At 48.1% G+C, this 15206-nt stretch overlaps 1 protein-coding gene across 1 annotated transcript in view; it reads left to right on the top strand.

Moving 5' to 3' along the window:
- The window catches only part of ALG1 (ALG1 chitobiosyldiphosphodolichol beta-mannosyltransferase), a 442794-nt gene that overhangs the window by 213700 nt on the left and 213888 nt on the right, over positions 1–15206 (top strand). Inside the window, exon 8 of the mRNA XM_086941231.1 lies at positions 12124–12162. Within this exon, the coding sequence (XP_086797357.1) occupies positions 12124–12162 (39 nt within the window). The remainder of the gene's footprint in view (positions 1–12123; positions 12163–15206) is intronic.

Below are 15206 nucleotides of genomic sequence, written 5' to 3'. Positions count from 1 at the left end.
ACCTTTGTAGGGCATACCAAAAAAAAACGCAGCCTGTTGCTTTGGACTGTTAAGAGGTTTAAGACCAGTTCTTAAATTCTTTGACGCCCCAACCAGACAGCTTGTAGTCCAGGCAACTATCATCTCCCGCCTGGACTACGCTAGCTCTCTTCTGGCTGGGGCCAACCAGGCTGAGTTAACTCGTCTGCAGCGGGTTCAAAACGCCGCGGGAGTCGCTGTGCGCATAATAAATTAATATAACATAACATAACATAGTAAGCGAACGGTGATAGCATATTATAATGCAAAATCTATAGAAAGTTTGTATCACCTATATTTCGCGCACCCTATTTAGCATAATATATTATATCTAAGAACGTCTCATTTGGGTTTTTAGCAGGGCTGGCCCATACCTCTAATGGTCAGTAGGAGTAGAGCACATCAACAGCTACCAGCTCTCTGCATGCGAAGCATCAAGTGTGTTGATTCATTCCCTGTAACTCTATCTTAAACCCGCGTAGAGCCCAATGTTGGCAGCAACATTATTTGTGTTATGTCTAATGTGGTGCGAGGATCAGGCTTTCAGCAACCTTGTGTTAGGTTATTCTTAGAGGGTGCAGTTCTGTGTGCAGACAGTTGTACCAAGCACGACTGATATCAGAGCAATAACATATTATTCTCAAATAAATCACATCTTTCGTCTAGGTTGAAAGCTACAATAACAATTAGGTGTCGTGTGCAAACTGAAGCCGGAGGAAAATATGTCATTTAAACATTTAATAAACTCATGCTAACTTAACACAATATATAGAAACACAGTAACCATATGACACTATCTCTGAAATTGAAAATTCTGGCGATTATAGGCCGTGGAGGGGCACCCCACCCGGCACTCTGTGTGCCTGTTCCACCGCGAAAAAGTTGCTCAGGCCTTTGGGGCGAGATGTTTTAAGATGAGGTCTTCCACAAGGAGATCTGCGGTTAACTCTTCTGATTTTTCAGGGACCCCAATGATACGTACGTTGTTGCGTCTTGCCCCACTTTCAAAATCCTCCAGCCGGCGAGCAAAGAGATCATTGGAGGATCGTAGGTTGCGAACCTCCGTCTGTAAATCGGACACATCGGTTGTAAGGCTGGAGGTCTTCAAATCTAGGGATTTGACCTTTTCGTTAGTCTTTTATAAGTCTGCCCTGATCAAGTTGACATTGATTGCCACAGTGTCAAGCTTTAGAGCCAGAGCCTCATTATGTTAGCCAATGGAGGTCTTCATGCTAGCAATGGCGCCCATGACATCACGCAGGGTCAAATCATCCACTGCGGCTGAGCCGTCACCAGCATCTTCCAGAGACCTACTCGCACCACCGGGGGACCCTTTAGGATGGGTATAGCGATCCGTAATGATTGAATAGTACCCCCTCGGTGAGTGGTTTTGGTCTTCCGTTTCTCGCTGTCGGGTTTGCCCGCCATATTAGATGTTACGCCCCGGAGGGGCCTTTGAGACCTGGTAAAAATGACTCCTCACGATTCACCCGCAGGGATATGCAAGTGTGAGTCTCAGCAGGAGATCACACGACCAGGAACACTCGGCAGCTGGCACTCGGTGAAGTTGCGGGGTCCGGCTCCCGGACTGCCAGAGTGGTGTGGAGATAGGAAGAGGCAGAAGAACCAAAAATGAAAGCGAAAAAAAACTCCAAGGTTTTGAGCAGGACCCCGCAGGCTGTTGTTGTTCAACTACCACCTGGGCACCACAGTGACTCGAGCCCCGGGCAGTTCCAGGGAGCAGGCCACAAAAGTTCAAAGTATCGTAGTTTCGGTTCCCGGGGTCCAAATCGATTTTTGAAAGCTGCTATTATATCAGCTGGGTTGCGTTTTCAATAACCCGTCGTCGTAGTCAGGATAAAATTCAGGATAGATGTGGGAGGTGGCGAGGGTTTCGGGAGCCCTGTGCTTACGCGACCATCTTGGTTGCGCGCAAAGCTCCTCCCTGAATATACGCATTCTTGGAGTACCTGAGAGCGCGGAGATCCCGACGCCAGACCGGTTTGTGGAAGACATTTTCCTTAACCATCTCAATCCTAAAGGGCTTAGCAACTTTTTTACGGTCGAGCGGGCCAATCGAGTGCCGGGGGTAAGACCCAGGCCTGGGGCACCCCTTCGCCCGATGATTGCTAGAGTTCTGAATTTTCGTGACAGAGATGTGATCCTACAGGCGGCTCGAGGGGGGCCCCCCACTGCGATATGAAAATGCCACGCTCTCCTTTTTCCCGGACTTCACCCAGCTGGTGCAGAAGCAACGACAAAGCTTTCTTCAGGTGAAAAAGAAACTCTGGGACAAGGGACTCAAATACGGGATGATGTACCCGGCTCATCTCCGTGTGGAAGTTGGAGGGAAGACCTGTTTTTTTTGACAACCCTGAGGTGGCTTCAGACTGGGTAGACCGCAGACACCAGAACGAGCAGGAGACACAGGTTCGAAGCGGAGAAGAGGAGCAGCTGGAACAGGAGTAACAGGGGCCATGAGAACGAACTACGGACTTTGGACTGTCGGCTGGTGGGGCTGATCCGCAACTGGTTTGTTAGCTGTATCTTGTTGACTGTAAGATAGCTGTGAATTACCCTGAGTTAGAGGATTGTGGTACTGGAAGGTTTGGGGGGGGGCGGGGTTTTGGTTCTTCTCCCCGTTTCTACTTTTAGTTAGCCCTTAGGGTAGTTATTGGGCGACAGGCACATTGCTAGTTGGGGATGGGCGTTAGCCATATGCAGGGGTGCAATGTGGGGGGGTGGGAGTTGGACTCGATTGTTTTTTTTTTTGTATGGTTTTGTTATTGTAAGCAGTATTGTTTGGTTTTTCTTTTATTATTTCTTTTATTCATCGGGTAGCAGTGTAACAGACGATATTCATGTTGGTCAGATGTCGTATGTTAGCCAGGGATCAAGGATAAAGGTGATGAGCTGGAATGTGAATGGCCTGGGAGATAGGATTAAGAGAGGAATGGTTAATCAGTTGGTGAGAAGGCAATCTCCAGATGTGTTACTATTGCAAGAGACACATTTCATTTGCAATCGATGCATGGCTCTCCATAAAGGGGGGCATAAATTGGTGGCCCACTCTGGGTTTACTGCAGGGTCCAGGGTAGTAGGTATTTTGATTAAGAACTCCTTTCCATTAGCAATTCAGGCCACGTGGTCAGACCAGAGGGGCCGATATATCGGTGTCTCTGTACAGTGGGGAGGGGGGAAGGACGGTTACCTTCTTGCCAATATATGTACTCCCAGGTCTCCAGTCCGACACTTTCTGCGACCTGGGCTCTGTCTTTCTCACTTTGCCCCTAGGCCGACTTTAATGCAGTGCTTGATGGGGAGATGGACAGACACCCGGCTCGGATACTCAGACCAGCGCATAAGTGGCTCCCAGACTTCCTTGAAACGGTGGGGCTTGTTGACAGCTGGCGGTTATGTAATCCGACACAGTCGCGCTTCACACATGTTTCCGCTGCACACCACAGCATGTCCAGACTAGATTATATGTTGATACCGGCGGCCATGGCGGCTGCAGTTAGAGAGGCACATTATCTTGGAAGGGGTATCTCTGACCACTCTCCTATGTGGTTGTGGGTGGAACTTGGGCAGCCTATGGTTGGCAGAGTTGCTCCTATTAGTGTGTGGCTACTAAGACACTAAGAAAGAGGTAATCAGGATATCGGAACGATTCTTCCAGGAGAGTGTGGGCACCGTCGACTCAGCGCAGTCCTTGTGTGAAGCATCAGAGCCGGTCCTAGGCCTTCTGAGGCCTTCTGAGGCCCCGGGCGAAAGGGAAGATGTGAGGCCCCTCTAAGTGCCTTACTGCCTGCGCGAGTGCGCTTTTCCCTACTCTGCGGGGCCGGCAGGGGGCCCCCTGAGCGCGAGGCCCTGGGCAGCTGCCCATACCGCCCATGCCTAGGACCGGCCCTGTGAAGCATATAAGACCGTAGTGCAGGGGGAGGTCCTGTCTTTGGTGGCCGGGAAGAAAAAGAAACATCAGGCAGAAGTGGTTAGGGCTGAGGCGGATGTGATAAGGTTGGAGGAAAGTGTGGCTAGTTCGGCCACTCCGAAAGACCTCCACTTTTTTGAAGTTACATCAGGATGAATACAAAGGCCTGGCCAGAGATCAAGCGATAGCCCAGAATAATGACATCCAAAGTCGAATATATGAACATGGAGACAAGGCAGGCAAGTTGATAATGTGGCTTGAACGTGATGAGTGGGCATCGAGGCTGGTCCATGAGCTACAGAGAGCAGATTCTGTCATGGTCACGGATCCACAGGCAGTTGCTGATGAGTTCTCTGGCTACTACGGAGGGGTATACACCTCGGTCAGTGGATACACTGAGGCTGAGAACAGTGAAATGGTCAAGGATATTAGAATGCCTGCGTTGTCGGAAGAAGATAGGAGATACTTGGACTCACCTTTTACTGACGATGAAGTGGCACAGGCGATTAGAGGGGTAAGATCCGGGAAGGTGACTGGCCCTAACGGAATCCCAATAGAACTATACAAACTGAATGCTCATAAACTCGCCCCGTATATTCGATCCATGTTCTCAGAAAGTAGAGAGAAAGGTTAACTCCCATACGACCAGCAAGTGGCTAATATTGCGGTCATTTATAAGGCAGGCAAGCCTAAGACGCTTTGTGCCTCATACAAACCCATTTCACTGCTTAGTACCGAGCCTAAAATCCTGGTGAAGCTACTCGCAACTAGATTGGTTAAGGTAATTGCCACCCTGGTACACCCAGATCAGTCTGGTTTTATGCTGCGCCGAAACACAGCTCTAAACTTGTGGAGGTTGCATGGAAATATGGGTGGTTCCCCCAAGATTCATGAGCCGGCGGTACTGGTGTCCTTAGATGCCACTATGGCGTTCGATAGGGTCGAGTGGTCCTAGCTGTTGGCGGTACTGGCTAAGATGGGCTTTGGACCAGAGTTCGTTCATTGGGTACGATTGCTATATGCTAATCCCTTGGCTAGAGTAGTCTTAAACAACTGTAAGTTGCCTGATTTTCCCCTTGGCAGGGGTACGAGACAGGGGTGCCCTCTGTCCCCGCTTCTCTTAGCTCTTGCATTGGAGCCTCTTGCGGCGTGGTTCAGATGGTACTGGTCAATACGCGGTCTGCGGCAGACGCCGAAGTGAGAGTATAAAATGTCATTGTATGCCGATGATATTCTGCTCTATCTCATTAACCCAAGGGCATCCCTGATCCATTTTCTTGATGTGCTAGCCATATTTGGAAGATATTCCGGATTTGCTATAAACTGGTCGAAATCAGTGCTTTTCGTTCTCGCGGGCAAGCCACCAGTAGTCCCACAGTCTTGCCCGATACAGATTGAGCCAGAAGGGGTTAAATACCTGGGTATTTACATAACACTTGATTCGTAGTTGCGCTATACCAATAATCTGGGTCCCCCCTTGACTCGGTTTAAAAGAGACGTGGAACGTTGGAAGGCTCTTCCGCTCTCCATGTTGGGTAGGGCAGTGTTGTTCAAGATGATGGCACTTCCCTGATTTTTGTATGTACTCCAGAATACAATGGACCCGGTACCGGCATTCTATTTTAAGGAAATAGAGGCCCTTCAGAGGAAGCTTCTCTGGGACGGAAGACCCCGCATAGCATTCTCTTACGCTCCCCTGGTAGGGAGGGGGGATTGGGCTGCGGGATCTGCGGAAATACTATTGGCCTTCGCAACTTGTGGCGATGTATCATGTGGTGTACGGATCCCTTGGGGATCCAGGGTATGCTATGGATTGTGGACAGGCAGGGGATTTCACCAGGGCGCTTTATGCCAGGCCCAGACGATACTCACTGTTCGGTCTGGCGGCATATACAGTCCACTCATGGCATGCGGCTAATAGATATCTTACCTGGGAGGGTAAACTTACTTTGGCCACCCCCTTGTGGAATTCCGAGAGACTTTGGAGCTTGTGGAAGTCTAAGGGATTTGATAAGTGGGACCTTATCGGGATTACTCAGATCAAAGATGTGTTGGGAGAGGACACAATATAAACATTTGACTCTCTCAAGAAGCAATACAGTGTACTCGATAGTGAGTATTATCGATACCTCCAGGTTAGACATGCCTTCCTCACACATATACCTAGAGGCGCCACGCTTCCGGAGGCTTCTCCTCTCGAAGACCGAGAGTATCAATAATATGGAGGACCCACTGGGTACTATCAGAGCGCAGTGGAGTGCAGACGGGATAGAACTAGATGACAAAGACTGTATAGAGGCGATTTCCTCCCCGAGGGTGGTGGCGATCCAGATGAGACTTAGATTGGTGCAATTAAAGGTTTTGCATAGGTCATATATTACAGGGCCGCGACTGATACGGATGGGGCAGGTGGAGAGTGTCGGAGGGGAGGTGGAGAGCTTGTCACTTTTATGCATATTCTGTGGCACTGTGTGGAAGTACAGGAATGTTGGATGAAGGTACATGGCGAGATACAGGATGCCTTGGGGGAGGAGGTACGACCAGAGGCCCGGAGATGTATACTGAATGTGTGGGAGCCCACGGACATATATCTACTTTGTGGCGCAGGAGGTCCGAATGGATCAAGCAAGCCTTACGAAAATCGTTCAGGCCGCAGACGTTCCAAGTCCAGCAGACAATGTCAGCCATAGGGGAGCAGGGCGGGGTGACGCGTTGGGGAGAGCTGACAGCAGGGAGCGCAGAGCAGCAATGCGTTCAAAAGGAGCAGAAAAGCCAGCCAGTGCCGAGGCAGAACAGGTATGTGGAGTAGCACAGGAGAATAGAAGCCCCGGCTCCCAATGGGTTGCAGCTTTCTGAGCAGCGCGGGAAAGGCGCGTGGGCGGCCAAGCAGCAGGCGCAGCCCGCAGGGAGATGCGCCAACATCAACAGCGAGGGCACCCCAGACGCCAGAACACAGGCGGGCGCAACCGGATTGGGGAGACCAGTGAAGTGGCATATGTGAATGTGAGATTTGTTGGGTAGGTACAATCCAAACACCTCGGAGGATAGTGTGCTGTGCAAGAGGAAAAACAAAGCAGAGTATGGACTTAGTGAGACTAGCGACTGTGCCGTGTAGGTAACACAATGCAGAGACAAAAAACAAACATGGGGGAACCCACAGTCCCGACCACCCCCGCCCCCAACCCCCCCTACAAACTACAAAAACAAGAAACCCAACCACCCCGCACCCACACCAACCCCCCTCCCCCCCCCAAACAGGCTGAGGATACCACCCACTCCACACAGGGAACCCGCAACAGGGAGAGGGAAACACACAGTGAAAAATGGGAATCATCCCGGTGGGGGAATGGCAAGGACTCGGCGAACACCCCTGCAAAAGAGCAGTGACATCAAAGACAAAGTCCAGTTGAAACAAGAGAAAAAAACACCATAGTCCGCACACTCAGTCATTATCACTTAGGCGGTCGGCAGCCCCGTTCGGAGACTTGGGAGGGGGGGGATCTGGATTCTTTGTCAAGTCTCTTAGCAAAGGCAAGGGCCTCCCTCGGGTCAGGAAAAATGAGTGTCTTGGAACCCTGACAGACCCTCAGCTTCGCCGGATAGGCCAGGGAGTATGCCACCTCATGCTTCTGGAGGATGCGCTTGGACAGCAGAAATTCTCTCCTGGATGCTTGAACAGTCAAAGTGTAATCCGGATAGAAAGAGAGGGTATTGCCCTGGTGCTTAATGGTGCCCTTATCGCATGCCGCCCGGAGAATGGCATCATGATAACAGAAGTTTAAGATCTTCGCCACTATAGGGCGAGGTGGCAGACCTGGACCAGGGCGCGGGCCAAGGGAACGATGAGCACGCTTCACGTCAAAGAACTGAGACAGGACGTCCTCGAAGAGCACCCTAATGAGTTGCTCAACAAAGTCTTCCATCTTAGAAATATTGGTGGACTCCGGAAGGCCCGTAATGCAAAGATTACTCCGGCGGGAGCGAGCCTCCAAATCTTCATTCTTTTCCTGTATTACGGCCAAAATCTTATCCATCTGGAGAAGCTTCTGCCTGTCCAGTGTAGCCACATCTTCAACATCAGACACCCTTGATTCCACAAGGAGTAGCCTGTTGTCGTGGGAATCAACACGAGCCTTCACGGAGTCGAGGCAAGTAGATAGTTGATCCAGCTGGAAAGCAATGCCGGTGACGGTTGACTTAACATCAAGCATTATCGCCTTAAGGTTGTCATCACGGCTCTGAGGGGTATCGGTCATTGCAGCGGAGTCGGCTCTGTCTGAGCCTGCACCGTCCTGGCATAAGGATCTTCGGAGGTAGAAGGCGATCTTAGGCTCCTTTAGGTCTGATTTCCCCATGGCGAGAAACAGCAGTGGTGGGCACCTGCACTCAGGGTGAAGAAGGGGCTGATGAAGCAGTAGGATTACCTAGCAGATAACTGGCTGTTACGTGGAGTCCAGCGGGGAGCACAGTCCAAGAGGCCGGGGGAAAAGAGCCAGCCGCAGGCCAGTGGGCGCGTCCCCTAAGACACAGTGTGAAGCACAGTAGGCAGCAGGTGGTGAATAGCAGGAGCCCACGGAACAGACCTATGCCCAGCCGCCACCGGGTGAAGAAGAGGGCCGGTGCCCCACCCAATGTGGGGCACCCCCTGACAGAGCAGCAAAACCGGAGGTACAGGGGCCAGAGAAGGAAGAAACAACCAGGGCGCTCGCTGGGTGAGACGGCACTCAGGCACAGGGAGCTGCGGGGGAGCATGAGGGACCCAGAGTGAGCGCCGCGCCCCAGTCAACAGGCCGGAGGAGTGGGACCCAGCAGATTCCAGACAGCCGCCGCAGAGGAATCCGGGGAAAGTCCGCCAGGCAGTATGGTAATAACCAAGGCACCAGCGGGGGCTCAAGTGGGGATGGGCCAGAACTGGGAGCCCTGACAAAGACGCCCCGTCGGGCGAGAAGAGACAGCGCTCTGTCCCAGCAAGCGTGTGGGGCACAGTGTGCGCGACAATTCCTGGTCACCGGCAGGAGGAGAGTAACCTGGCCGACCCCAGGCAATCGCAGCAGGGGGGCCCCGGGAAAGTCCAGCAGGAAGTGTGGCAATGGACAAGGCACCAAAGATGTCTAGAGTAGGAGCGAGCGCAGAGTCCCCGCGACCCCCCCACCAGGCCCTGCAGTGATGGGAGGGACACCCGCCAGGAAACCAACAGCCAGGGATGTCCGTCCGAAGGAGAGGGCCCACACAGTACAGAGGCCAGGCTCCGGGGCAAAACAAGACCAGTCAGGCAAGTTCCAGGGCTGGGTGAATCTGTGCCAGGTCCAGGCTCAGGAGAAATGTGGGGTGGGAGCATCCGCAGTCCCCCCGCCGCGCATCCAAGGGAAGGCAGTGAAACAGGAGGCAGGGAGACGCGGGTGGGCCGCAGCGTGGCACGGAAGTAGAGGCTCTCCGGGCAGCAGGGCCTTGATGGCAGGCGATCCTCGTGGCACTTTAGCAGCAGGGGCCGGGCGGAAGCAGCGGCATGCGCACACCGAGGGGGGGAAGCGCCAGCAAGGGGAGCGAGGGAGGTACGCCGCTCTCATGGCTCAGCACAGGCAACGCCGCAGCCATGCAAGGCCGGACAGCAGCGCTAGGCCCCGACCAGGCCGCGGCGCCACCGAAACCAGGCCGCTCGCGGGCGGCCCCAACCCCACCGGCGAACCCCCCCCGGCGATATTGCAACTCACCGCACTCAGTAGCGGTCGATCAACAGCCCTAGCCCCCGGCAGGAGGGCCCAGCAAGCGACAGCGGCTCCGATGTTGACGATAGCGGCCTCCGGACGTGGGAGCCCAACGCTGCCCTCGAGGTAGAGATCGCAGCCCGGGGAGCACACAGCAGCACGGGAATGGCACAGGCAAGTACGCGGCGCTCCCCCAAGTCGAAAAATGTGAGAGCAGTGCAGGCAGGGTAGCGATGTCAACAGGATTGTGCAGGATAATAGAGCTTGGCCGGCAGAGCCCACTACAGTGCGGCCATCTTGCAGCCGGCCAAGCCACGCCCTCATACTTCGCTTTGCGATTGGTTCCTGGATTAAAATTTACAGCTCTTTAATATGTCTCAACTGAGCAGCCATCCCAGTTTAAAGGACACATCTTATAGGGGAATGAAACAAACGCAAACAATGCAGTCTCAGATATCTGCCACCAAAGCATCACAACCCACTTTCCAAAAATATAATCACTCCTATGAATAATGTTGATCTAAAGTTGGTGGATGAGTTGAAGGGTGCACCTGCCTAGAGGCCATAAGTATGAGTCAATGTGTGATTTTTCTAAAATAGATGATGCCTCAAAAGTTCCAAAGACCAATTTTATAGGTGTCTACCATGAGAGAAAGGGATTGAAGAAATATATCCCTCTTTCATCCCCTAATCCTTTCCTTCTCTGTTGGAACAAATGAAAGTCACCAACGTTGAGTGTATTCTGTCTCCACATGACTATCTAGAGGTTACAGAAGAACCAAAGTGAAAAATTGTGGATACACATTGAAAGAGAACTCTATTCAAAACCTATCCAATTGCTTTGTTCTTGATTTAAACGTGATGAGAGCCTCTTGAACTCTTCTGTGACCACATTAATGCATTAGAACCCTATGCTCCGGATAGGAGGAGGGACCACATTCCCAGGTTTTCTGGGCTTGCATAAACCATATTTTCTCTGCTGCCTTCAAGACCGGGGCTTTGAAGGATGGTATCTGATTCTAAGATCACGTTAAGACATGCATATGATGATGAGTTTACTATAAGTATACAGTTGATTCTTGTCGCTGTGCCAGTCACCTTTGTGGAGAAGATGCCTTTCAGATCTCACAGCTGATGCATTTGAATCCCATGGAATATCTACTGAATGTCCATTGCTCTTCCAGGAAAAAAATTAAAATAGGGTTTTTAGAAGATGCCCACAACTGTCCCAAACCTTCGTATTTTTCTTCTTGGGAAACTGAGGTGGGGATGGAAATAACGGAGGACCTTTGGCTTAATATCTGGTTCAGGGCACCTACCACCTCGGTATGCTGTCAACACATAAAAAAGGAACATACATGTTTTATGAGGAATCACCTGACTGCCTGTGTGCCTGGTGGCCTTTTTGTGGTCTTCAGAAGATTGATGGAAGGGCTGTGGAGATCGGGGGACGATGGCACATATTTAGTGGGCCTGCAGGGCTATTGGATGTTTTTTGCAGAAAGGTTCCGACCTGCATCAAAGATGTCACAGGTATAGAACCTAAAAACAAAATATCAGGTTATTGTTTTGATTATGGGGGAAGAACTGTAATTGCCCTCTTACCACTCGTATCAGGTAAACTCTTAAACCACATGTTATTGACTACACATTTTAAGATAGTTCACACCTGGAAAATGTATCAACTTGGTGATCGAAGATATGACCAATATAGGCAGTGGAAGCATTGACAGCTATTATATGAGAAAAGGGGGACAGGTATGAGAAGGTCTGCCTTAATCCCCATCTTATAATGACATGAATCGTCGTGTAAGAGGGCCGGCGTACATTACACAGGTGCTTCATAGATCAAGAAACTGCCTTCCCATGCCTCCTAATGGGTCTTCATCAGAAAATTATTTAGTGTACAGTTTTGATTTATTCCTGTAAAACGTGTGTGCTGGCACTAGGTCTTCAAAACGTTACTCCAATGCATGGACTGTTATATATATGTTTTTACTTCTGTTATTCTTTCTTTAGTAAACCTCAATATGATCGAACCTGGACTGACCAACGTCATGTTTATTAGAAGTATATCTCATACAGGAGAATTGGAACGTCATACTGTGCTTGTTTAGTTGAAATACTCACTGCTATGTTAATCCAATCACCTGTATCTTTGACGTGTGCCCATTCATGTACAGTGGTCAAAGCATAGTTCTGTTTCTTGCAACATAAAACCACATACAAAAATAAGTGTTGTTCAGGTGGAGGAGAGCAATTTGTGGCGGAAAGGAAAGAGGAAAAAACAGGAAGATTGCTAAGGCTAATTTACCTTAAACGTTCTTAATTTTGGTTGGATTTATAGAGTGCTAGAGTTTGAATAAATGTGTAACTTTCGATAAAACACTTTAATATATTACTATGTCATGGTTGGCTTTTTTTCACATAAATATTATTAGTGTGCTAAATTTGATTTTTTCTCCACAGAGGATGAAGATTTTTCCATTCTCTTAAAATCATTGGAGGGTAAGATGAAATAAAAAATTATCTTATCGTTATTCAGAATACATAGTTGTCTGTATCTGCTCACTGTGCATTTACCTTATATCTTAAATGATGTTCTTATTTGTGTTGCTCTGTGAATTGCATGTCTGGTGTTTCGGCCTTTTTGTCTTGTGCAGCTCATCCTACATTTTCACGCCAGAAATCAAACTTTTAAGTTGTATTAGGATGTTTTGTATGTGTAGGTAACCTGTGAGCTTGTACCAAATTCCTATACTCTACATAATATGTTCGTATGGCAGTTAGAGATTATGGTACTAGTGTTGTGGTTTACATTGTTCACTTGGACCACAGGCGATATGGCATTAAAGCATATATTAACAAATTGTGCGCCACAGTGTTTGATATAATTATTCTTTTGAATCATTGGTTTTTTTTCCAATATAAAAATCAAACACTATGCTTATACACATGTAGACACGGGTCACACAAAAACAAAAATATACTTTGGCCGCACACAAATGGAAATGCAAAGATAAGGACACTGCCGACACATAAATTGAAACAGGTACACTGAAAGGGATAATGTAGCCACTTGGAACTGGAGGTGCTGTGTCCACAAAAAAAAGGTGAACGTAATGGTCACCCCACCATTGGAGACCATTGAGCCACGCAAAGTTGAATTGCAAGTGAAGACTCGTATAGTGCCATAATTCCCCAACATTTGCAAGTGTGGTGGCATTAGTAATGGGTGATTTTCTCCTGACCTGTTTTGGATTTACTGTCCGGCCTCTAATATCATACTAATTTAGTGAGCAATATGTGTGAAAGTGAAGTGATGTAATTTGAGATACCATTTGAGATGTCATAAGTGATGTCATAAATGATGTAATAGAATATGTCACGAGTGATGTATGTCCGGTCATAAGCAGAACATGGCGGGGACGCAAGATCTAGTTAGTACTGCTAGCTATAACTGGTGATTTTATGTGTTTTTTTGTTGTTGTTTTTTTTTTTTCAAAACGTTAATTTTGTCATTGAGAAATTCAACTAACTATAACATTACTTTAACCTTAGTTTTTTCAGTGAATTTTTAAGGTTTTTTTAACACAAAAACATATTTTAATTTCGCCAAACTATAACGTTACTTTAACATTTTGTTGTTTTTTCAGTGAATTTCTAGTTTTTTCTCTTAAGTTAATTATTTTTGTAAGTGTATGTATAGTAAAATCACTTTTATATTATGTGTGTGCAGACACTTAAGCCTCTCTGCTTTGACTTCTCTCTTCAGAGAGATTTTCTCTAGCCCCCCTACTTTTTTACTATCCCGTGAGATTTTACATTTTGGGGGGGTCGAATTACACTCTTTGATAACAGTACTTCTACTCCATAGTTCCCTCTACTAGCACATGGGGAGATCGTGGGCTCTAGACTCCCAGCTTTCCTGAGTATTAAAAGGAGTGTAAGGAGAGACTGACCTCTCCACTGACACTTCTCCTCAGAGTGACCAGTATGCATAGCAGTGTGTGGTAGAGACTGGCCTCTCTCTGCTGAGACTTGCCTCTAAGGTGATGGGCAACCATAGTAGGGTGTATGAAAAGACTGGCATCTCTGCTGAGGCCCCTATCTTGGATTACGGTTGTGAGGAGGGATTGGTCTTTCTGCAGTGACCTCTCTTTCAGATGACAAAGATGCAAAGGGTAGTTCGAAGCCATGTACATGTGACAATTTTTCTGATCAGGACACTTTGCACTTTACTCTTTTTTGTGAATTTTATGTCAGTCTGCGTAAAAAATATATTCTTCCTCTTTTTAGCCCATGCCAATTCGTCTAAGCAAGGCCAGCATTATTATACCTGCAGATGCTTTCCTCACCGATGGTCTGTTTTGGAGTTGCTTGTTATTTTTCTAGTGCTATAATAATTAGGAAAAGGATGCCTCCTGTATAGACACATTTTTACTTTCCCTGATTAAATGTATATGACCCTTTTTTATGGATGAATTTTATATGTTGAATTTTTATAGTCTGCGTTTTTAACAGTCGTATACATTTTTTTATTTTCTATTTTTATATGTTTCTAGGGGACATTACATGTGTAAATTGTATTTGCTGTGTATTTATTGGTGCTCCATTGTCTTGTCTCAATAACTACTGCTCGTGTGTTTATTTTGTGCTTTTATGGCTTTAATTAGCTGCATAAAGAATTTTTGACTGACTGACTGCATAGGGTGAGGAGAGAGACTAGTCTTTCCAGTGAGTCCTTTCTCTGGGCTGATGGGTTTGCATAGGAGGGAGCAAGTTCCGTGCATGAACTGGGCTCTCCTATGAGACATCACAGATGATGGATATGTGTAGTAGTGTGTGGGGAGGGAGTGCCCTCTCCTGTCGGACCTCTCTCTCTCTCATTTGACAGGTGTGCATAGTAGAGGGTGTGAATGGAATTATCTCTCCTTTCAGATCTCTCTCACATAATGGGGTGTGTAGTAAGGTGTGTGAATGTACTACCCTCTCCTTTCAGATATCTCCCAGATGACAGGTGTGGATAGTAGTGTGTGGGGAGGGACTTGCCACTCCTGTCAGACCTCTCTCTCAGATGAAGGGTATGCATAGTAGGGTGTGTTGATAGAGACCGACTTCTCCGCTGATATCTCTCTTTCAGATGACAGGTGTGTGTAATAGTTAGTGAAGAGGGACTGCCCTCCCTGCCAACATCCCTCTCACTAATAATAGGTGTGTACAGTAGGGTGTGGGAAGAGACTGCACTCTATTCACAACTCTTACCAAGCCAAAGTGCTTAATAGTAGACTCCAGTAATACTCCTTCCTACAGTAGCAAGTGTGCATACTACAGTGTATTCAAAGATCACCTACTCTACTTTTCACTATCTTCCGAGATTGTAACATTTAAAAAAAAAAAAAAGTTAACCATCTACTCATCACAGTATATTGTGTAGTTCTTATAAAGCTATATAGGATCTGTACGTTTAGACAACATATACTGTAGTGTTGGAGTCAGACTGACTCTAGACACCCCTACCGAATATGTTAGCCTGTATACCAGCTAGCTCA

This window comes from Lissotriton vulgaris, chromosome 10, assembly GCF_964263255.1.
Source record: "Lissotriton vulgaris chromosome 10, aLisVul1.2, whole genome shotgun sequence".
NCBI lineage: Eukaryota > Metazoa > Chordata > Amphibia > Caudata > Salamandridae > Lissotriton > Lissotriton vulgaris.
Note: the sequence above shows the minus strand (reverse complement) of the source record. Positions and strands in the feature narration are given on the sequence as shown.